This window comes from Rhea pennata, unplaced genomic scaffold, assembly GCF_028389875.1.
Source record: "Rhea pennata isolate bPtePen1 unplaced genomic scaffold, bPtePen1.pri scaffold_193, whole genome shotgun sequence".
NCBI classification, from domain to species: Eukaryota; Metazoa; Chordata; class Aves; order Rheiformes; family Rheidae; genus Rhea; species Rhea pennata.
In genome coordinates, this window is record NW_026907661.1 from 1 (window position 1) to 23395 (window position 23395).

At 70.0% G+C, this 23395-nt stretch overlaps 1 protein-coding gene across 1 annotated transcript in view; it reads right to left on the minus strand.

The window, feature by feature from the left end:
* Positions 1–3: 3 nt before the first annotated feature.
* MVP (major vault protein) overlaps positions 4–23395 on the minus strand; it is a gene marked incomplete at its 3' end in the record, with an annotated part of 28580 nt that continues 5188 nt past the window's right edge. Inside the window, exons 2-12 of the mRNA XM_062601023.1 lie at positions 23106–23229; positions 22878–23009; positions 21824–21918; positions 21496–21732; positions 19491–19616; positions 17853–18011; positions 13854–14110; positions 10129–10326; positions 5720–5858; positions 2528–2739; positions 4–70 (exon numbers count right to left, since the gene is read on the minus strand). Coding sequence (XP_062457007.1) covers positions 4–70; positions 2528–2739; positions 5720–5858; positions 10129–10326; positions 13854–14110; positions 17853–18011; positions 19491–19616; positions 21496–21732; positions 21824–21918; positions 22878–23009; positions 23106–23229 — 1746 coding nt within the window. The remainder of the gene's footprint in view (positions 71–2527; positions 2740–5719; positions 5859–10128; positions 10327–13853; positions 14111–17852; positions 18012–19490; positions 19617–21495; positions 21733–21823; positions 21919–22877; positions 23010–23105; positions 23230–23395) is intronic.

The window sequence follows — 23395 nt, forward strand, 5'->3', positions numbered from 1 at the left end:
GGCCTGGTCGAGCAGGCGCTGGCGCTCGAGGCGCCCGCGGGCCTCCTGCGCCAGCCGCTCCGCCTCCTGCCTGGGGGCGCGGGGGGGGACACGTGGGTGGGCGTGGGGGGGACGTGGGGGGGGCGTGGGGGGCGATGCGGGGGGGGGACGTGGGGGGGCGTGTGGGGCGATGCGGGGGGGGGACGTGGGGGGGCGTGGGGGCGATGTGGGGGGGGGACGTGGGGGGCGTGGGGGCGATGCGGGGGGGGGGACGTGGGGGGCGTGGGGGGCGATGGGGGGGCGTGGGGGACGATGCGGGGGGGGGGAGTGGGGGGTTGTGGGGTGGCGTGGGGGGGCCAAGGGGGGGCATGGGGGGGCTATGCGGGGGGGATGTGGGGGGTGATGCAGGGGGGACGTGGGGGGGGCGTGGGGGGCGATGCGGGGGGGGGACATGGGGGGTTGTGGGGTGGAGTGGGGGGGGCGAGGGGGGGCTATGCGGGGGGGGGGGGGGATGTGGGGGGTGATGCGGGGGGGACGTGGGTGGACGTGGGGGAGGCATGGGAGGGGCGTGGGGGTGATGCGGGAGGGGGACTTGGGGGGGCGTGGGGGGCGATGCGGGGGGGGACGTGGGGGGGTTGTGGGGTGGCGTGGAGGGGCCAGGGGGGGCTATGTGGGGGGGGGGAATGTGGGGGGCGATGCGGGGGGGGACGTGGGTGGATGTGGGGGGGGCGTGGGGGCGATGCGAGGGGGGGACGTGGATGGGCAATGCGGGGGGGGGGACACGGGGGGGACGTGGGGGCGATGTGTGGGGCAGCATGGGGGGGTGATGCGGGGGGGGGACGTGGGGGGGCTGAGGGGGGGGGCATTGGTTGGTTGGGGTCGTGGGGGGGGCCAAGGGGGGGCATGGGGGCGATGCGGGGGGGGGGGACGTGGGTGGGTTTGGGGGGGGGAGGTGGGGGGCAATGTGGGGGGGGGACCGTGGGCAGGGTGCCGGGGGGGGTTGTGGGGGGGACGTGGATGCCAATGTGTGTGTGGGGGGGCATGTGGGGGGCGATCGTGGGGGGACGTGGGTGGGCACAGGGGGACGATGCGGGGGGGGACGTGGGGGGCAATGTGGGGGGGGACCGGGTGGCAGGGCGCGGAGGGGTGTGGGGTGGCCGATGGGGAGCATGGGGGGGGGGGCGATGCGGGGGGGGGGAGGACGTGGGTGGGCGTGGGGGGAGCGGGACACGGGGGGGTGCAGGGGGACGTGGGGGGAGATGGGGGACACGGGGGGGGACCTGGGAGAGGGGGACATGGGGGAAGTGGGGGACATGGGGGGGTGGGGATGTGGGAGGACGTAGGGGGACGCAGGGAGTGTGGGGGGGGATGGGACGCGGGGGGGGGACATGAGGATGGGGGGAGCAGGGATGGGGGGACACGGTGATGGGGCGCAGGGAGACTGGGGGGTGCAGGGACATGGGGCACGGGGGGACATGGAGGACACAAGGACATGGGGGGTCACCAGGCCAGCGTGGGGGCACGGGGGGACATGGGGGGGCACTGGGGACATGGAGGAACATGTGGGGACATGGAGGGACATAGAGATCATGGGGGGACACTGGGGACATGGAGGGACATGTGGGGACATGGAGGGACATGGAGATCATGGAGGACATGGAGAACATGGGGGACATGGAGGAACATGAAGAACATGGGGGGACATTGGGGACATGGAGATCATGGGGGGACATGGAGGAATATGGAGATCATGGAGAACATGGGGGACATGGAGATCGTGGGGGGACATGGAGGAACATGGAGATCATGGAGATCATGGGGGACATGGAGATCATGGGGGACATTGGCGACATGGAGGGACATGTGGGGACATGGAAGGATGTGGAGATCATGGAGGACATGAAAGAACATGGGGACATGGACATCATGGGGAGACATGGTGGAACATGAAGAACATGGGGGACGTGGAGATCATGGGGGACATTGGCGACATGGAGGGACATGTGGGGACACGGAGGGATGTGGAGATCATGGAGAACATGAAAGAACATGGGGGACATGGAGCTTGTGGGGGAGCATGGAGATCATGGAGAAAATGAAAGAACATGGGGACATGGAGATCTTGGGGAGACATGAGGGAACATGGAAGTCATGGAGAACATGGGAAAACATGGGCGACAGAGAGACATGGAAGAACATGGGGGACATGGAGATCATGGAGAACATGAAAGAACATGGAGGGACATGGAGATTGTGGGGGGATATGGAGGAACATGGAGATCATAGAGGACATGGTGGGACATGGGGGACATGAGGGAACATGGAGGGACATGAAGAGACACGGAGATCATAGAGGACATAGAGGGACACGGGGGGACACGGAGCGACGTGGTGGGACGCGGAGGACGCGCGGCCTCCTGGCCAGCTCCAGGAGGACGCGGAGGAGGAGGCGACGCAGGGGCACGACGGTGGGGGGGGGGGGGACACACACGAGGCCCGCGACCGGCGGGGCGGACGGACGGACGGACGGATGGACGGGACGCGAGACCTGGCGGCGGCCTCCTGGGAGTTGGTGGCGATCTCGATGGCGAGCTGGACGCTGCGCTGGAGGGAGTCGCGCGTGCGCTGGTCCACGGGCTCCACGCTCTGGATGTCCACGCTCGTCACCACCAGCCCGTTGGCGGCGAAGCGGAGCTGCTCCCGCAGGCGCCCGTTCTCGTCGAAGCCGAACACGGCCGAGCAGATCACCCGGTTCGAGTTCTGGGGACGTTACGGGACGTCGGGGACATCATCGGGGGCAGGAGGGGACATCGGGGACATTAGGGGACACTAAGGGACCTGGGGGCCTAAACCAAGCTGAACGTGGCTGGGCAGATCTTGTGTTCAAGTTCTGGGGACATTGGGGACCTGGGGGCCTCGTCAAAGCTGAACATGGTTGAGCAGATCTTGTGGTTCGAGTCCTGGGGACATTGGGGACATTAGGTGACATTGGGGACCTGGGGACCTCAACCAAGCTGAACATGGTTGAGCAGATCTTGTGGTTCGAGTCCTGGGACATTGGGGACATTAGGAGACATTGGGGACCTGGGGACCTCAACCAAGCTGAACATGGTTGAGCAGATCTTGTGGTTCGAGTTCTGGGACATCGGGGACATTAGGAGACATTGGGGACCTGGGGGCCTCAACCAAGCTGAACAGGGTTGAGCAGATCTTGTGGTTCGAGTCCTGGGGACATTGGGGATATTAGGGGACATTGGGGACCTGGGGGCCTCAACCAAGCTGAACAGGGTTGAGCAGATCTTGTGGTTCGAGTTCTGGGGACATTGGGGACATTGGGGACATTGGGGACCTGGGGGCCTCAACCAAGCTGAACATGGTTGAGCAGATCTTGTGGTTCAAGTTCTGGGGACATCGGGGACATTAGGAGACATTGGGGACCTGGGGCCTCAACCAAGCTGAACATGGTTGAGCAGATCTTGTGGTTCGAGTTCTGGGGACATCGGGGACATTGGGGGACATTGGGGACCTGGGGCCTCAACCAAGCTGAACATGGTTGAGCAGATCTTGTGGTTCGAGTTCTGGGGACATCGGGGACATTAGGAGACATTGGGGACCTGGGGGCCTCAACCAAGCTGAACATGGTTGAGCAGATCTTGTGGTTCGAGTCCTGGGGACATCGGGGACATTGGGGGACATTGGGGACCTGGGGGCCTCAACCAAGCTGAACATGGTTGAGCAGATCTTGTGGTTCGAGTTCTGGGGACATCGGGGACATTGGGGACATTGGGGACACGGGGCCTCAACCAAGCTGAACATGGTTGAGCAGATCTTGTGGTTCAAGTTCTGGGGACATCGGGGACATTGGGGACATTGGGGACCTGGGGCCTCAACCAAGCTGAACATGGTTGAGCAGATCTTGTGGTTTGAGTCCTGGGGACATCGGGGACATTGGGGGACATTGGGGACCTGGGGGCCTCAACCAAGCTGAACATGGTTGAGCAGATCTTGTGGTTTGAGTTCTGGGGACATCGGGGACATTGGGGGACATTGGGGACCTGGGACCTCAACCAAGCTGAACATGGTTGAGCAGATCTTGTGGTTCGAGTCTGGGGACATCGGGGACATTGGGGGACATCGGGGACCTGGGGGCCTCAACCAAGCTGAACATGGTTGAGCAGATCTTGTGGTTCGAGTTCTGGGACATCGGGGACATTGGGGGACATCGGGGACCTGGGGCCTCAACCAAGCTGAACATGGTTGAGCAGATCTTGTGGTTCGAGTCCTGGGGACATTGGGGACATTGGGGGACATCGGGACCTGGGGACCTCAACCAAGCTGAACAGGGTTGAGCAGATCTTGTGGTTCGAGTCCTGGGACATTGGGGACATTGGGGGACATCGGGGACCTGGGGGCCTCAACCAAGCTGAACAGGGTTGAGCAGATCTTGTGGTTCGAGTTCTGGGGACATCGGGGACATTGGGGGACATTGGGGACCTGGGGGCCTCAACCAAGCTGAACATGGTTGAGCAGATCTTGTGGTTCGAGTCCTGGGGACATCGGGGACATTGGGGGACATCGGGGACCTGGGGCCTCAACCAAGCTGAACAGGGTTGAGCAGATCTTGTGGTTCGAGTCCTGGGACATCGGGGACATTGGGGGACATCGGGGACCTGGGGACCTCAACCAAGCTGAACATGGTTGAGCAGATCTTGTGGTTCGAGTCCTGGGGACATTGGGGACATTGGGGGACATCGGGGACCTGGGGCCTCAACCAAGCTGAACAGGGTTGAGCAGATCTTGTGGTTCGAGTTCTGGGGACATCGGGGACATTGGGGGACATCGGGGACCTGGGGACCTCAACCAAGCTGAACATGGTTGAGCAGATCTTGTGGTTCGAGTCCTGGGGACATCGGGGACATTGGGGGACATTGGGGACCTGGGGGCCTCAACCAAGCTGAACATGGTTGAGCAGATCTTGTGGTTCGAGTCCTGGGGACATTAGGAGACATTGGGGGACATCGGGGACCTGGGGCCTCCTCCACCTGGGGGCGCCGTGGGGGGGTGCCATGGGGGGTGCCATGGGGCGGGGGGCCCTGGGGGTGCCATGGGGGGGTGCCATGGGGCGGGGGGCCCTGGGGTGCCTTGGGGGGGGTACCATGGGGGGTGCCATGGGGCGGGGGGCCCTGGGGGTGCTGTGGGGGGGTGCCATGGGGGGTGCCATGGGGCGGGGGGCCCTGGGGGCGCCGTGGGGGGGTGCCATGGGGGGTGCCATGGGGAGGGGGGCCTGGGGGTGCCATGGGGGGGTGCCATGGGGCGGGGGGCCCTGGGGGTGCCTTGGGGGGGTACCATGGGGGGTGCCATGGGGCGGGGGCCCTGGGGGTGCTGTGGGGGGGTGCCGTGGGGGGGTGCCATGGTGTGGAGGGCCCTGGGGCGCCGTGGGGGGTGCCATGGGGGGGTGCCATGGGATGGGGGGCCCTGGGGGCGCCGTGGGGGGGTGCCATGGGGGGGGTGCCATGGGGTGGGGGGCCCTTGGGGTGCCATGGGGGGGTGCCATGGGGGGGTGCCATGGGGTGGGGGCCCTGGGGGTGCCATGGGGGGGGTGCCATGGGGTGGGGGGCCCCGGGGGTGCTGTGGGGGGGTGCCATGGGGGGGTGCCATGGGGCGGGGGTGCCGTGGGGGCCGCCGTGGGGGGTGGGGGGCGCCCCGGGGGGGGGGACGGAGGGGGGACACGGGGGGGCACCTTGTGGAAGTCGTCGAAGGAGACGGCGGCGACGGCGCCGCGCACGCGCGAGGCCAGCGCCTTGCACGCGTCGCCCACGAAGTCCGGCACGCTGAAGAGCCGCCCCAGCTCCGCCGGCGACGCCGGCACCTCGAAGTACCTGCCGGGGGGGGGGGGGGTATGGGGGGCGGGGCCTCGTCACGCCACGCCCCCCCCCGGAGCCACCCTGGCCACGCCCCCCCTCCCAGCGCGCCACGCCCCCCCCTTCCCTACCACCGCCTTTGCTGCGAGCTCCTGCCTCCCTCCGTGGCCACGCCCCCTAGTCCCCCCGAGGCCACGCCCCCTCCTAAGCCACGCCCCCTGTGCCCTGCCCCGCCTTGGCCACGCCCCCCCTCCCAGCACCGCCCCCCCCTTCCTTTCCCCGCCGCCGGCCTTTGCAGCGAGCTCCTGGTTGCCTCTGTGGCCACGCCCCCCAGTCCCCCCGAGGACCCGCCCACTCCCTAAGCCACGCCCCCCTAGGACCCGCCCCCGCCGTGGCCACGCCCCCCTCCCAGCGCACCCCCCCCCCTCCACCGGCCTTTGCTGCGAGCTCCGGCCTCCCTCCGTGGCCACGCCCCCCAGTCCCCCGAGGCCACGCCCCCAGCCCCCGAGGCCACGCCCCACAGCCCGTGGCCACGCCCCGCCGTGGCCACGCCCCCCCTCCCAGCTACCAGCACCCCCCCCCTCCTTTCCCCTCCACCGGCCTTTGCAGCGAGCTCCTGCCTGCCTCTGTGGCCACGCCCCCCAGTCCGCCGAGGCCACGCCCCAACCCCCAAGCCACGCCCCCGAGGCCACGCCCCGCCGTGGCCACGCCCCCTCCCAGCGCACCCCCTCTTTCCCCTCCACCGGCCTTTGCAGCGAGCTCCTGCCTCCCTCCGTGGCCCCGCCCCCCCTCCCCCGAGGCCACGCCCCCACCCCCGAGGCCACGCCCCCTACCCCGAGGCCACGCCCCCGCGACCACGCCTCCCGCCGTGGCCACGCCCCTCCTCCGCGGCCACGCCCTTCTTAGGCCACGCCCCCTCCCAAACGGCTCCTCTTCCCCTCCACCAGCCTTTGCAGCAAGAGCTCCGCTCCCTTCCCCATGACCACGCCCCCTCCCCGAGGCCACGCCCCTCCCTATGACCACGCCCCCCCCTCCAGCCCCCCCCCCGGCAGGCTGCAGCTCCCACCGACCCCACCCACAGCAGTGCCCCGGCCCACCCGCCGGCCCCAAGCCCCGCCCCCGGAGACCCGGCCCCACCCCCTGGAGCTGAGGCCCCACCCACCCTGCCCCCGAGGCCTCAACCCCCGCCCCCAGACCCCAAGCCCTGCCTCCTGACCCCAAGCCACACCCCCAGACCCCCTAAGCCCCGCCCCCCAGGACCCCCTAAGCCCCGCCCCCAGACCCAAGGCCCCGCCCCCCAGTTGTAGGGCAGCTGGAGCTGGAGACAGCCATAGGCCCCTGTCCCAGACCCCAAGCCCCGCCCAAGAGCCCAAGCCCCGCCCCCAGAGCCCAAGCCCCACCCCCAGACCCCCCAGACCCCATCCCCAGAGCCCAAGCCCCGCCCCCAGACCCCGCAGGCCCCGCCCACCATTTGTAGGCCAGCTAGAGACAGCCATAGGCTCCACTCCCAGACCCCAAGCCCCGCCCTAGACACCAGGCCCCGCCCCCAGACCCCACAGCCCCCACCCCCCAGCCCAGGCCCCGCCCCTAGACCCCCAGTCCCGCCCCTCGGGGCCACGCCCACCACTTGTAGGCCAGCTGGAGCTGGAGCCGTACGCTCCGCTCCCAGACCCCAAACCCCGCCCCAGACCCCCAAGACCCGCCCCCCCCCACGCCGGCAGGCCCCGCCCCCCCAGGGAGGCCCCGCCCACCACTTGTAGGCCAGCTGGAGCCGGAGCCATAGGCTCCGCTCCCAGACCCCAAACCCCGCCCCAGACCACCCAGGCCCCGCCCCAGACCCCCAAGCCCCGCCCACAAGTCATAGGGCACCCGCAGCTGGAACCGTACGCTCCACTCCCAGAGCCCTAGCCCCGCCCCCAGACCCCCCAAGCCCCACCCCCAGACCCCCCAAGCCCCGCCCCCCCACGCCGGCAGGCCCCGCCCCCCCAGGGAGGCCCCGCCCACCACTTGTAGGCCAGCTGGAGCTGGAGCCGTAGGCTCCGCTCCCAGACCCCTAACCCCGCCCCAGACCCCCAGGCCCCGCCCCCAGACCCCCAAGCCCCGCCCCCCACGCCGGCAGGCCCCGCCCCCCCGGGGAGGCCCCGCCCACCACTTGTAGGCCAGCTGGAGCTGGAGCCGTAGGCTCCGCTCCCAGACCCCTAACCCCGCCCCAGACCCGCAAGCCCCGCCCCAGACCCCCAAGCCCCGCCCCCAGACCCCAAGCCCCGCCCACAAATCATAGGGCACCCGCAGCTGGAACCGTACGCTCCACTCCCAGAGCCCTAGCCCCGCCCCCAGACCCCCAAGCCCCGCCCACCCACGCCGGCAGGCCCCGCCCCCCCAGGGAGGCCCCGCCCACCACTTGTAGGCCAGCTGGAGCCGGAGCCGTAGGCTCCGCTCCCAGACCCCAAACCCCGCCCCAGACCCCCAGGCCCCGCCCCCAGACCCCCAAGCCCCGCCCACAAGTCATAGGGCACCCGCAGCTGGAACCGTACGCTCCACTCCCAGAGCCCTAGCCCCGCCCCCAGACCCCCCAAGCCCCACCCCCAGACCCCCCAAGCCCCGCCCCCCCACGCCGGCAGGCCCCGCCCCCCAGGGAGGCCCCGCCCACGAGTTGTAGGCCAGCTGGAGCTGGAGCTGTAGGCTCTGCTCCCAGACCCCAAACCCCGCCCCAGACCCCCAGGCCCCGCCCCCAGACCCGCAAGCCCCGCCCCCAGACCCCCAAGCCCCGCCCCCAGACCCCCAAGCCCCGCCCACAAGTCATAGGGCACCCGCAGCTGGAACCGTACGCTCCACTCCCAGAGCCCTAGCCCCGCCCCCAGACCCCCAAGCCCCGCCCACCCACGCCGGCAGGCCCCGCCCCCCCCGGGGAGGCCCCGCCCACCACTTGTAGGCCAGCTGGAGCCGGAGCCGTAGGCTCCGCTCCCAGACCCCTAACCCCGCCCCAGACCCCCAAGCCCCGCCCCCCCCACGCCGGCAGGCCCCGCCCCCCCGGGGAGGCCCCGCCCACCAGTTGTAGGTGAGCTGGAGCTGGAACTGAAGGCTCCACTCCCAGAGCCCTAACCCCGCCCCAGAGCCGCAAGCCCCGCCCCCAGACCCTCCAAGCCCCGCCCCCCCACGCCGGCAGGCCCCGCCCCCCCGGGGAGGCCCCACCCACCACTTGTAGGCCAGCTGGAGCCGGAGCCGTAGGCTCCGCTCCCAGACCCAAAACCCCGCCCCAGACCCCCCAAGCCCCGCCCCCAGGGGAGGCCCCGCCCCCTTCCGCAGGCCCCGCCCCCCCCGGGGAGGCCCCGCCCACCACTTGTAGGCCAGCTGGAGCCGGAGCCGTAGGCTCCGCTCCCAGACCCAAAACCCCGCCCCAGACCCCCAAGCCCCGCCCCCAGGGGAGGCCCCGCCCCCTTCCGCAGGCCCCGCCCCCCCGGGGAGGCCCCGCCCACCACTTGTAGGCCAGCTGGAGCCGGAGCCGTAGGCTCCGCTCCCAGACCCCAAACCCCGCCCCAGACCCCCCAAGCCCCGCCCCCAGAGGAGGCCCCGCCCCCTTCCGCAGGCCCCGCCCCCCCCGGGGAGGCCCCGCCCACCAGTTGTAGGCCAGCTGGAGCCGGAGCCGTAGGCTCCGCTCCCAGACCCCAAACCCCGCCCCAGACCCCCAGGCCCCGCCCCCAAACCCCCAAGCCCCGCCCCCAGACCCCCAAGCCCCGCCCACAAGTCATAGGGCACCCGCAGCTGGAACCGTACGCTCCACTCCCAGAGCACAAGCCCCGCCCCCAGACCCCCAAGGCCCGCCCACCCACGCCGGCAGGCCCCGCCCCCCCGGGGAGGCCCCGCCCACCGCTTGTAGGCCAGCTGGAGCCGGAGCCGTAGGCTCCGCTCCCAGACCCCAAACCCCGCCCCAGACCCCCCAAGCCCCGCCCCCAGGGGAGGCCCCGCCCCCTTCCGCAGGCCCCGCCCCCCCGGGGAGGCCCCGCCCACCGCTTGTAGGCCAGCTGGAGCCGGAGCCGTAGGCTCCGCTCCCAGACCCCAAACCCCGCCCCAGACCCCCCAAGCCCCGCCCCCAGGGGAGGCCCCGCCCCCTTCCCCAGGCCCCGCCCCCCCGGGGAGGCCCCGCCCACCAGTTGTAGGCCAGCTGGAGCCGGAGCCGTAGGCTCCGCTCCCAGACCCCAAACCCCGCCCCAGAGCCCCCAAGCCCCACCCCCAGGGGAGGCCCCGCCCCCTTCCGCAGGCCCCGCCCCCCCGGGGAGGCCCCGCCCACCAGTTGTAGGCCAGCTGGAGCTGGAGCCGGGCGTGGTCGGCCGTCTCGATGGCCACGAGGTCGGCGCAGAAGTCGGGGCCGAGGAGGAGGCAGAGGGCGCGGCGGGCGCGGGGCCGCTTGGGGCGCCCGGCCGAGAGCACCAGCACCGTGGGCTGCTCGCCGGGCGCCAGCAGCGCCAGCTCGGGGCCCAGCACCACGCTGCGGGGAGGGGGGGACACGCGTGACACGCCACGCACACGCCACGCACACGCCACGCACACGCCACGCACACGCGGGCGCCGCGCAGGGCAGGGCAGGGCAGGGCGGAGGCAGCGGCGGCACCGTGGGCTGCTCGCCGGGCGCCAGCAGCGCCAGCTCGGGGCCCAGCACCACGCTGCGGGGAGGGGGCGACACGCGTGACACGCCACGCACACGCCACGCACACGCCACGCACACGCGGGCGCCACGCAGGGCAGGGCAGGGCGGAGGCAGCGGCGGCACCGTGGGCTGCTCGCCGGGCGCCAGCAGCGCCAGCTCGGGGCCCAGCACCACGCTGCGGGGCGGGGGGGACACGCGTGACACGCCACGCACACGCCACGCACACGCCACGCACACGCCACGCACACGCGGGCGCCGCGCAGGGCAGGGCAGGGCAGGGCGGAGGCAGCGGCGGCACCGTGGGCTGCTCGCCGGGCGCCAGCAGCGCCAGCTCGGGGCCCAGCACCACGCTGCGGGGAGGGGGCGACACGCGTGACACGCCACGCACACGCCACGCACACGCCACGCACACGCGGGCGCCACGCAGGGCAGGGCAGGGCGGAGGCAGCGGCGGCACCGTGGGCTGCTCGCCGGGCGCCAGCAGCGCCAGCTCGGGGCCCAGCACCACGCTGCGGGGCGGGGGGGACACGCGTGACACGCCACGCACACGCCACGCACACGCCACGCACACGCCACGCACACGCGGGCGCCGCGCAGGGCAGGGCAGGGCGGAGGCAGCGGCGGCACCGTGGGCTGCTCGCCGGGCGCCAGCAGCGCCAGCTCGGGGCCCAGCACCACCCTGCGGGGAGGGGGGGACACGCGTGACACGCCACGCACACGCCACGCACACGCCACGCACACGCGGGCGCCGCGCAGGGCAGGGCAGGGCGGAGGCAGCGGCGGCACCGTGGGCTGCTCGCCGGGCGCCAGCAGCGCCAGCTCGGGGCCCAGCACCACCCTGCGGGGAGGGGGGGACACGCGTGACACGCCACGCACACGCCACGCACACGCCACGCACACGCGGGCGCCGGGCAGGGCAGGGCAGGGCGGAGGCAGCGGCGGCACCGTGGGCTGCTCGCCGGGCGCCAGCAGCGCCAGCTCGGGGCCCAGCACCACCCTGCGGGGGGGCAGGGGGGACACGCGTGACACGCCACGCACACGCCACGCACACGCCACGCACACGCGGGCGCCGGGCAGGGCAGGGCAGGGCGGAGGCAGCGGCGGCACCGTGGGCTGCTCGCCGGGCGCCAGCAGCGCCAGCTCGGGGCCCAGCACCACCCTGCGGGGAGGGGGCGACACGCGTGACACGCCACGCACACGCCACGCACACGCCACGCACACGCGGGCGCCGCGCAGGGCAGGGCAGGGCGGAGGCAGCGGCGGCACCGTGGGCTGCTCGCCGGGCGCCAGCAGCGCCAGCTCGGGGCCCAGCACCACGCTGCGGGGAGGGGGGGACACGCGTGACACGCCACGCACACGCCACGCACACGCCACGCACATGCGGGCGCCGGGCAGGGCAGGGCAGGGCGGAGGCAGCGGCGGCACCGTGGGCTGCTCGCCGGGCGCCAGCAGCGCCAGCTCGGGGCCCAGCACCACCCTGCGGGGAGGGGGGGACACGCGTGACACGCCACGCACACGCCACGCACACGCCACGCACACGCGGGCGCCGGGCAGGGCAGGGCAGGGCGGAGGCAGCGGCGGCACCGTGGGCTGCTCGCCGGGCGCCAGCAGCGCCAGCTCGGGGCCCAGCACCACGCTGCGGGGAGGGGGGGACACGCGTGACACGCCACGCACACGCCACGCACACGCCACGCACACGCCACGCACACGCGTGTGACACGCGCACGGCCCCCAGGTGCCCCCGACGCCTCCCCCTCCCGGCGCCAACGGGCTCCGCGTCCCCCCCACCACCCCCACATCCCCCCACATCCCCCACGTCCCCCCCACCTGTGTCCCCCCCCCATGTGCCCCCCATGTCCCCCCACGCCCCCCGTGTCCCCCCCCCACGCCCCCCCCCTGTGTCCCCCACGTCCCCGATGTCCCCCACATCCCGTGTCCCCCCACGTCCCCGGCGCCTTCCCCACGCCCCCTGTGCCCCCCCCCCCACATTCCCCCCACGCCTGTGTCCCCCCCACGTCCCTCTGCGCCCCCCACGCCCCCCATGTCCCCCCCACGCCCCCCGTGTCCCCTGCACCCCCTGCGCCCCTGTGTCCCCCACGTCCCCCCATGTCCCCCCATGTCCCCGATGTCCCCCGTGTCCCCCCCACGCCCCTTGTGTCCCCCACGCTCCCCCCACACCCCCCCACGCCCACATCCCCCCACGTCCCCCCACGTCCCCGATGTCCCCCCACGCCCACGTCCCCCCATGTCCCCGATGTCCCACATGTCCCCCCCACACCCCTTGTGTCCCCCATGTCCCCTGTGCCCCCCATGTCCCCCCACATCCCCGATGTCCCCCGTGCCCCCCATGTCCCCCCACGCCCACGTTCCCCCACGTCCCCGATGTCCCCCGTGCCCCCCATGTCCCCGATGTCCCCTGTGCCCCCCACGTCCCCCCACGCCCGCATCCCCCCACGTCCCCGATGTCCCCCGTGCCCCCCATGTGCCCGATGTCCCCCTGTGCCCCCCACGTCCCCCCACGTCCCCGATGTCCCCCGTGCCCCCCATGTCCCCCCACGCCCACGTTCCCCCACGTCCCTGATGTCCCCCGTGCCCCCCATGTGCCCGATGTCCCCTGTGCCCATGTCCCCGATGCCCCCCGTGCCCCCCATGTCCCCCCACGCCCACGTTCCCCCACGTCCCCGATGTCCCCCGTGCCCCCCATGTCCCCGATGTCCCCTGTGCCCCCCACGTCCCCGATGTCCCCCCGTGCCCCCCACGCCCGCATCCCCCCACGTCCCCGATGTCCCCCGTGCCCATGTCCCCGATGTCCCCCGTGCCCCCCACGTCCCCCCACGCCCGCATCCCCCCACGTCCCCGATGTCCCCCATGCCCCCCATGTCCCCGATGTCCCCCCGTGCCCCCCACGCCCGCATCCCCCCACGTCCCCGATGTCCCCCCGTGCCCCCCACGTCCCCGATGTCCCCCGTGCCCCCCACGTCCCTGATGTCCCCCGTGCCCCCCACGTCCCCGATGTCCCCCATGCCCCCCATGTCCCTGATGTCCCCCGTGCCCCCCATGTCCCCCCACGCCCGCATCCCCCCACGTCCCCGATGTCCCCTGTGCCCATGTCCCCGATGTCCCCCGTGCCCCCCATGTCCCCCCACGCCCGCATCCCCCCACGTCCCCGATGTCCCCTGTGCCCATGTCCCCGATGTCCCCCGTGCCCCCCATGTCCCCCCACGCCCGCATCCCCCCACGTGCCCGATGTCCCCCCGTGCCCCCCACGTCCCCGATGTCCCCCGTGCCCCCCATGTCCCCGATGTCCCCCATGCCCCCCACGTCCCCGATGTCCCCCACGCCCCCCCACGTCCCCCCCCCCCCCGTACCGCGCCCGCCGCTCCCGGTAGTCGTAGAGCTGCATGGCGGCGTTGTGGGGCACGCGGAAGGTCACGGCCCGCGTGCGGTCCCGCCGGCCCCCCCCGCCGCCGTCGCCGTCCCCCCCGTCCCCGGCGTCCCCCCCCGGCGGGGGGCCCCGGGGGTCGCGGGCGGGCGCCAGCAGCGCCTCCACGCCGGGCGCCAGCTCCTTCTCCCACAGCTCCTCGGTGGCCGTCAGCATGTAGGTCTGACCCACCACGGCCCGCACCTGCGGGGGGGGGGGCGCTGGGAGGGACTGGGAGGGACTGGGAGGGTGCTGGGAGCACTGGGAGCACGGCTGGAGGGGCTGGGAGGGGGATTGGGGGGGCTGGGAGGGCACTGGGAGGGCGCTGGGAGCACTGGGAGCATGGCTGGAGGGGCTGGGAGGGCACTGGGAGGGCGCTGGGAGCACTGGGAGCACGGCTGGGGGGGCTGGGAGGGCACTGGGAGGGCGCTGGGAGCACTGGGAGCATGGCTGGAGGGGCTGGGAGGGGGATTGGGGGGGCTGGGAGGGACTGGGAGGGACTGGGAGCACTGGGAGCATGGCTGGAGGGGCTGGGAGGGGGATTGGGGGGCTGGGAGGGCACTGGGAGGGCGCTGGGAGCACTGGGAGCACAGCTGGAGGGGCTGGGAGGGGGATTGAGGGGGCTGGGAGGGCACTGGGAGGGTGCTGGGAGCACTGGGAGCATGGCTGGAGGGGCTGGGAGGGGGATTGGGGGGCTGGGAGGGCACTGGGAGGGTGCTGGGAGCACTGGGAGCACTGCTGGGGGGGTGGGGTGGGGGATTGGGGGGGCTGGGAGGGCGCTGGGAGGGTCCTGGGAGCACTGGGAGCACAGCTGGAGGTGCTGGGAGCAGGACTGAGGGGGCTGGGAGGGACTGGGAGGGTGCTGGGAGAACTGGGAGCATGGCTGGAGGGGCTGGGAGGGCTCTGGGAGGGTGCTGGGAGCACTGGGAGCACAGCTGGAGGGGCTGGGAGGGGGATTGGGGGCGCTGGCAGGGCACTGGGAGGGTGCTGGAAGCACTGGGAGCACTGCTGGGGGGGCTGGGAGCGGGATTGGGGGGGCTGGGAGGGACTGGGAGGGTGCTGGAAGCACTGGGAGCACGGCTGGAGGGGTTGGGAGGGGGATTGGGGGGGCTGGGAGGGACTGGGAGGGCGCTGGGAGCACTGGGGGCACAGCTGGAGGGGTTGGGAGCTGGATTGGGGGGGCTGGGAGGGCGCTGGGAGGGTGCTGGGAGTACTGGGAGCATGGCTGCAGGGGGCTGGAGTGGGACTGGGGGGGGACTGGGAGGCGCTGGGAGGGCGCTGGGAGCACTGGGAGCACTGCTGGGGGGGGCTGGGAGTGGGATTAGGGGGGCTGGGAGGGACTGGGAGCACTGGGAGGGCACTGGGAGGGTGCTGGGTGCACCACTGGGGGGGGCTGGGAGCAGGATTAGGGGGCTGGGGGCACTGGGAGAGCACTGGGAGCATTGCTGCGGGGGGCTGGGAGTGGGATTGGGGGGGCTGGGTGGGATTGGGAGGGTGCTGGGAGCACTGGGAGGGCACAGGGAGCACTGGGAGGGTGCTGGGAGCACCACTGGGGGGGGCTGGGAGCAGGATTGGGGGGGCTGGGAGGGACTGGGAGGGCACTGGGAACACTGGGAGGACTCGGGAAGCGTGGCTGGGGGTACTGAGAGCACTGGGAGGGCACTGGCAGCACAGCTGGGGGGACTGGGAGCACTAGGAGCGGGACTGGGAGCACTGGGAGCATTGCTGTGGGGCACTGGGAGCGCTGGGAGTGGCACTGAGAGAGCTAGGGGGGACTGCGATGGCACTGGGAGCACTGGGAGCACTGGGAGGGCACTGGGAGTACTGAGAGCAGGACTGGGGGGACTGGGAGAGTACTGGGGGCACTGGGAGCGGGACTGGGGGTGGGCAAGGAGGACCAGGAGCACTGGGAGGGAACTGGGCACACTGGGAGCAGCACTAGGGGGCTGAGAGGGAACTTGGAGGCGGGCTGGGGGCACTGGGAGCACTGGGGGCACTGGGAGGGGCACTGGAGGTGCTACAGGGGGGCTAGAGGGGGACTTAGGGGTCTATAGGGGTTCCGGGCGGTCTCTATGGGTGCTGGGCAGTCTATAGGGGATACAGTGGATCTATAGGGGGCCGGGGGGGTGGAGACCTATAGGGGATCTATAGGGGCTCCATAGGGTCACCAGGGTATTCTGGGGGTGTCCATAGGGGGCTAAGGGACGTCTAGAGGGGCTCAGGAGGATCTCTAGGGGTTCAGGAGGATCCATAGGGGCTGCAGGAGCTCTATAGGGGCTCCAAGGCATCTCTAGAGGCTTGAGAGCTCTATAGGAGCTCCATAGGGACTCTATAGGGCCACTGGGGTGTTCTGAGGGTGTCCATAGGGGGCTAAGGGAGGTCTAGAGGGGCTCAGGAGGATCTCTAGGGGTTCAGGAGGATCCATAGGGGCTGCAGGAGCTCTATATGGGCTCCACGGGGTCTCTAGAGGCTTGAGGGCTCTATAGGAGCTCCATAGGGACTCTATAGGGGCACCAGGGTGTTCCGGGGGTGTCCATAGGGGGCTAAGGGACGTCTAGAGGGGCTCAGGAGGATCTCTAGGGGTTCAGGAGGATCCATAGGGGCTGCAGGAGCTCTATATGGGCTCCAGGGGGTCTCTGGAGGCTTGAGGGCTCTATAGGAGCTCCATAGGGACTCTATAGGGGCACCAGGGTGTTCCGGGGGTGTCCATAGGGGGCTAAGGGACGTCTAGAGGGGCTCAGGAGGATCTCTAGGGGTTCAGGAGGATCCATAGGGGCTGCAGGAGCTCTATACAGGCTCCAGGGGGTCTCTGGAGGCTTGAGGGCTCTATAGGAGCTCCATAGGGACTCTATAGGGGCACCAGGGTGTTCCGGGGGTGTCCATAGGGGGCTAAGGGACATCTAGAGGGGCTCAGGAGGATCTCTAGGGGTTCAGGAGGATCCATAGGGGCTGCAGGAGCTCTATACAGGCTCCAGGGGGTCTCTGGAGGCTTGAGGGCTCTATAGGAGCTCCATAGGGACTCTATAGGGGCACCAGGGTGTTCTGGGGGTGTCCATAGGGGGCTAAGGGAGGTCTAGAGGGGCTCAGGAGGATCTCTAGGGGTTCAGGAGGATCCATAGGGGCTGCAGGAGCTCTATACAGGCTCCAGGGGGTCTCTGGAGGCTTGAGGGCTCTATAGGAGCTCCATAGGGACTCTATAGGGGCACCAGGGTGTTCCGGGGGTGTCCATAGGGGGCTAAGGGACATCTAGAGGGGCTCAGGAGGATCTCTAGGGGTTCAGGAGGATCCATAGGGGCTGCAGGAGCTCTATACAGGCTCCAGGGGGTCTCTGGAGGCTTGAGGGCTCTATAGGAGCTCCATAGGGACTCTATAGGGGCACCAGGGTGTTCTGGGGGTGTCCATAGGGGGCTAAGGGACGTCTAGAGGGGCTCAGGAGGATCTCTAGGGGTTCAGGAGGATCCATAGGGGCTGCAGGAGCTCTATATGGGCTCCACGGGGTCTCTAGAGGCTTGAGGGCTCTATAGGAGCTCCATAGGGACTCTATAGGGGCACCAGGGTGTTCCGGGGGTGTCCATAGGGGGCTAAGGGACGTCTAGAGGGGCTCAGGAGGATCTCTAGGGGTTCAGGAGGATCCATAGGGGCTGCAGGACCTCTATACAGGCTCCAGGGGGTCTCTGGAGGCTTGAGGGCTCTATAAGAGCTCCATAGGGACTCTATAGGGGCACCAAGGTGTTCCGGGGGTGTCCATAGGGGGCTAAGGGACGTCTAGAGGGGCTCAGGAGGATCTCTAGGGGTTCAGGAGGATCCATAGGGGCTCAGGAGGATCTCTAGGAGATCTAGGGGTTCCACAGGGGCTCTGGGGGGGTCCATAGGGGCCCCGGGGGGGGGGGTGTGGCTCTATAGGGTTCTCACTGGTGGGGGGGGGGGGGGGGGCCAGGGCACCCACCTTGCCGGTGCGGATGTCGCGCACGTAGATGCCCTCACCCTCGCCGAGGGCGACGGCGCGGCGCCTCTCCAGCACGGCCACCTCGGCCGGCGGCACGTACTCGAGGGGGCCGCGGGCCAACCAGCGCTCGCCCGCCCGCCGCCGCACCTCCGTCCCCTCCTGGCGTCACCGCCGCGTCACCCGCCGCCGCCGCGTCACCCGCCACCGCCGCCCCCAACGGCGCAGTCGGCCTCCCAAGGGGCCCTCTCGGCCCTCCAAGATCCCACTTGTCCACCCAAGGTCCCGGTTGTCCACCCAAGGTCCCGGTTGGCCTCCCAAGGTCCCGGTTGGCCTCCCAAGATCCCGGTTGGCCACCCAAGGTCCCGGTTGGCCTCCCAAGATCCCAGTTGGCCTCCCAAGATCCCGGTTGGCCTCCCAAGGTCCCGGTTGTCCACCCAAGGTCCCGGTTGGCCTCCCAAGATCCCGGTTGGCCTCCCAAGATCCCGGTTGGCCACCCAAGGTCCCGGTTGGCCTCCCAAGCTCCCGGTTGGCCTCCCAAGATCCCGGTTGGCCTCCCAATATCCCGGTTGGCCTCCCAAGATCCCGGTTGGCCTCCCAAGGTCCCAGTTGTCCACCCAAGATCCCGGTTGTCCACCCAAGATCCCGGTTGGCCTCCCAAGGTCCCAGTTGGCCTCCCAGGGTCCCAGTTGTCCACCCAAGGTCCCGGTTGGCCTCCCAAGATCCCGGTTGGCCTCCCAATGTCCCGGTTGTCCACCCAAGTTCCCGGTTGGCCTCCCAAGATCCCAGTTGGCCTCCCAAGGTCCCAGTTTGCCTCCCAGGGTCCCAGTTGTCCACCCAAGGTCCCGGTTGGCCTCCCAAGACCCCAGTTGTCCCTCCAAGGTCCCCGTTGTCCTCCCCTAGGTCCAAGTTGTTCCTCCAAGATCTCAGTTGTCGTCCCCAAGGTCCAAGTTGTCCCCCCAAGGTCCCAGTCATCCTCCCCAAGGGGCCCCGTTGTCCACCCAAGGGGCCCAGTTGCCTTCCCCAAGGTCCCAGTTGTGCTCCCAAGGGGCCCCGTTGTCCACTCAAGGGCCCTGTTGTCCACCCAAGGTCCCACTTGTCCACCCAAGGTCCCAGTTGTCCTCCCCAAGGTCCCAGTTGTCCCCAGGGCTCCAGTTGTCCCTCCAAAATCCCAGCTGTCCTCTCCAAGATCCCACTTGTCCTTCCAAGGGGCCCCATTTTCCCCCCAAGGTCCCAGTTGTCCTCCCCAAGGTCCCAGCTGTCCTCCCAAGGAGTCCTGTTGTCCCCTCAAGGTCCCAGTTGTCCCCTCAAGGTCCCAGTTGTCCCCCCAGGGTCCCAGTAGTCCCTCCAAGGTCCCAGTTGTCCTCCCCAAGATCCCACTTGCCCCTCCAAGGTCCCAGTTGTGCCCCCAGCCTCCCAGTTGTCCTTCCCAAGACCCCAGTTGTGCCCATAAGATCCCAATTGTCCCCTCAAGGTCCCAATTGCCTCTCCAAGATCCCAGTTGCCCCCCTCCAGGGCTCCAGTTGTCTTCCCCAAGGTCCCAGTTGTCCCCTCAAGATCCCAGTTGTCCTCCCTAAGATCCCAGTTGTCTCTCCCAAGGTCCCAGTTGCCCCCCCAACCCCCAGTTGCCCCCTCGGGCACCTCATCGGGGTGGATGAGGGTCTGCAGCGCCTGCAGCAGCAGCCCCTCGTCCTCGGCCAGCACGTAGACGTCCTGGATGCCCGCCTGGAGCCGCTCGCCCGGCTGCAGGAAGAAGGACTTCTCGCCCTGGGGACGCGGGGACACCACGGGGACACGTCAGCAGCACGGACACCACGGGGACACGGCAGCGACACGGCAGAGACACCACGAGGAGGCGTCATCAGCCCGGAGGAGACGAGGGGGGCACCACGGGGTGGGGGGGGACACGCGACGGGCACAGGTAGGACACCACGAGGCCTTCTCAGACCCCTCAGGGCCACCTTCGAGGTGGATCTCAATGGATCTCTACAGGGGGCACAAGGAGCTCAAGGTGGCCCCGAGGGATGCTGAAGAGCCCCTGAGAAGACCTCAAAGGGCCACCTCAGAGTCCCTCGATGCCACCTTGAACCCCTTGGGACCACCTTAGGGATCCACCAAAGCCTTGCAGGGCCACCTCAGACCCCTCGGGACCACCTTGGGGTCCCCCGGGTACACACTGAGCCCTTCAGGGCCACCTTAGGCATCCAACAAGGCCTCGCAAGGCCACCCCAGACCCCTTGGGACCACCTTAGGGTCCCTTGGGGACACACTGAGCCCTTCAGGACCACTTTAGGGAGGCACCAACAAGGCCTCGCAAGGCCACCTCAGATCCCTCGGGACCACCTTAGGGTCCCTTGGGGACACACTGAGCCTTTCAGGACCACCTTAGGAATCCACCAAAATCTCTCAAGGCCACCTCAGACCCCTTGGGGCCACCTTAGGGATCCACCAAGGCCTCACAAGGCCACCTCGGACCCCTCAGGACCACCTTAGGGTCCTCTGGGGACACACTGAGCTCTTCAGGGCCACCTTAGGGATCCACCAAGATCTCTGAAGGCCACCTCAGACCCCTTGGGGCCACCTTAGGGATCCAACAAGGCCTCACAAGGCCACCTCAGACCCCTCGGGACCACCTTAGGGTCCCTTGGGGACACACTGAGCTCTTCAGGGCCACCTTAGGGATCCACCAAGACCTCTCAAGGCCACCTCAGACCCCTTGGGGCCACCTTAGGGATCCAACAAGGCCTCACAAGGCCACCTCAGACCCCTCGGGACCACCTTAGGGTCTATTGGGGACACACTGAGCTCTTCAGGGCCACCTTAGGGATCCACCAAGACCTCTCAAGGCCACCTCAGACCCCTTGGGGCCACCTTAGGGATCCAACAAGGCCTCACAAGGCCACCTCAGAACCCTCGGGACCACCTTAGGGTCCCTTGGGGACACACTGAGCTCTTCAGGGCCACCTTAGGGATCCACCAAGACCTCTCAAGGCCACCTCAGACCCCTTGGGGCCACCTTAGGGATCCAACAAGGCCTCACAAGGCCACCTCAGACCCCTCGGGACCACCTTAGGGTCCCTTGGGGACACACTGAGCTCTTCAGGGCCACCTTAGGGATCCACCAAGACCTCTCAAGGCCACCTCAGACCCCTTGGGGCCACCTTAGGGATCCAACAAGGCCTCACAAGGCCACCTCAGACCCCTCGGGACCACCTTAGGGTCTATTGGGGACACACTGAGCTCTTCAGGGCCACCTTAGGGATCCACCAAGACCTCTCAAGGCCACCTCAGACCCCTTGGGGCCACCTTAGGGATCCACCAAGGCCTCACAAGGCCACCTCGGACCCCTCGGGACCACCTTAGGGTCCTCTGGGGACACACTGAGCTCTTCAGGGCCACCTTAGGGATCCACCAAGATCTTTCAAGGCCACCTCAGACCCCTTGGGGCCACCTTAGGGATCCAACAAGGCCTCACAAGGCCACCTCAGACCCCTCGGGACCACCTTAGGGTCCCTTGCGGACACACCGAGCCCCTCAGGAGCCCGCTGAGGTCCCTCAGAGCCTCTCAAGGCCACCAACGGCCACCTCCACAGAGGTCCAACCCCCGGAAGGACCACCCACGGGTCGGGGGAGGCGCGGCACCCACCTTGATGACGCGCTGCTGGCCCAGCTGGGGCTTGCCGTCGGGCCCCACGGGGTCGAGGACGACGCAGTACTGCCGGGGCCCCAGGGTGGTGACGGGCACCTCGGCCACCACCTCCTCGAAGACGTCGGGGATGTAGGCCTCGCTCTGCTCGTGCGTCACCAGCCACTCCTCGCCCGTGCGTCGTACCGTGCCCTGGGCGTCCCGGAAGGTCCTCGTCGCCCGAAGGTGCAGGGCTTTCTGCGGGGTGAGGGGATGACGGACAGGGGCCACGTGGGGCGACGCCGCCCCACGGCGTGCAGAGGGGCAGCCCGCGCGGCGCCGGCGGTACCTTCTCGGTGAGGACGATGGCGTCCACCACGTCGAGCACCTCCTCGTAGACGCCGGGCAGGTAGGCGCCCACCCGCTTCACGAGCCACTCCTCGCCTGGGGGCACGGGGTGCTGGGTGCGGGGGTGTCAAGGGTGCTGGCAGGGGGATCTTATGGGTGCTTGGGGGTCTTATGGGTATTGGAGGCGCTACGGATACTGGAGCTCCCATGGGTGGTGGGGGTGCTAGGTGGTCCCAAGGGGTCCCAAGGGCGCAGGGGTCTCCCACGGGGTCCCACAGCTCCTAGGTGGTCTCATGAGGTCCCAAGGGTGCAGGGGTCTCCCACGGGGTCCCACATGTCCTAGGTGGTCTCATGGGGTCCCAAGGGCGCAGGGGTCTCCCACAGGGTCCCACATGTCCTAGGTGGTCCCATGGGGTCCCAAGGGCGCAGGGGTCTCCCACAGGGTCCCACATGTCCTAGGTGGTCCCATGGCGTCCCAAGGGTGCAGGGGTCTCCCACGGGGTCCCACATGTCCTAGGTGGCCCCATGAGGTCCCAAGGGTGCAGGGGTCTCCCACGGGGTCCCACATGTCCTAGGTGGTCTCATGGGGTCCCAAGGGCGCAGGGGTCTCCCACGGGTCCCACAGCTCCTAGGTGGTCCCATGGGGTCCCAAGGGCGCAAGGGTCTCCCACAGGGTCCCACATGTCCTAGGTGGTCCCATGGGGTCTCAAGGGCGCAGGGGTCTCCCACAGGGTCCCACATGTCCTAGGCGGTCTCATGGGGTCCCAAGGGCGCAGGGGTCTCCCACAGGGTCCCACATGTCCTAGGTGGTCCCATGGGGTCCCAAGGGCGCAGGGGTCTCCCACAGGGTCCCACATGTCCTAGGTGGTCCCATGGGGTCCCAAGGGCGCAGGGGTCTCCCACAGGGTCCCACAGCTCCTAGGTGGTCCCACAAGGTCCCAAGGACACAGGAGCCTCCCACGAGATCCCATGGGCGCTACGTGGTCCCAGGTGGTCCCACGGGTGCCGGGCGGGGGGGGGGGGTAGGGGGTCCCACGGGGGACGTCGGGTGGCACCTGTGACGCGGCGGGCGCCCTCGCGGTCGGCGCACTCCTTGCGCGCCCGCAGGCGCACCGCCTGGTTGGGGCCGATGACGGTGGCCTGCAGCATCTCGGCCACCTCCACCTCCTTGCGAGGGATGTAGGTGCCTGGGACAACGGATGCCACCGCCGCCGGCTGGGTGTCACCGGGCGGCGGGTGGCGGACACCGACCCCCCGGTGACACCCCCCGGCCCCCTTCCTACCGGGACCCTCGAAGAGCCACTCGTCGCCGGCCACGTAGCGGGTGCCGTCCTCGGCCTCGAAGTCGAGCAGGGCGCGGAGGCGCAGCGCCGTGTCGGCCAGCACCACCTGCAGCGGCGTCACGTCCTGCCGGGGGCGGGGGGGGAAGGAGGGGACACCAGGATTCAGGGCGGTGGCGGGGGGGACGTCAAGGATGGAGGGACACCAAGAGATGCCCTGGAGATGCGTGGAGATGGTGGGGGACATCAAGGATTGGGGGGACGCCCAGGACACCAAGGGACGCCTGAGGAAC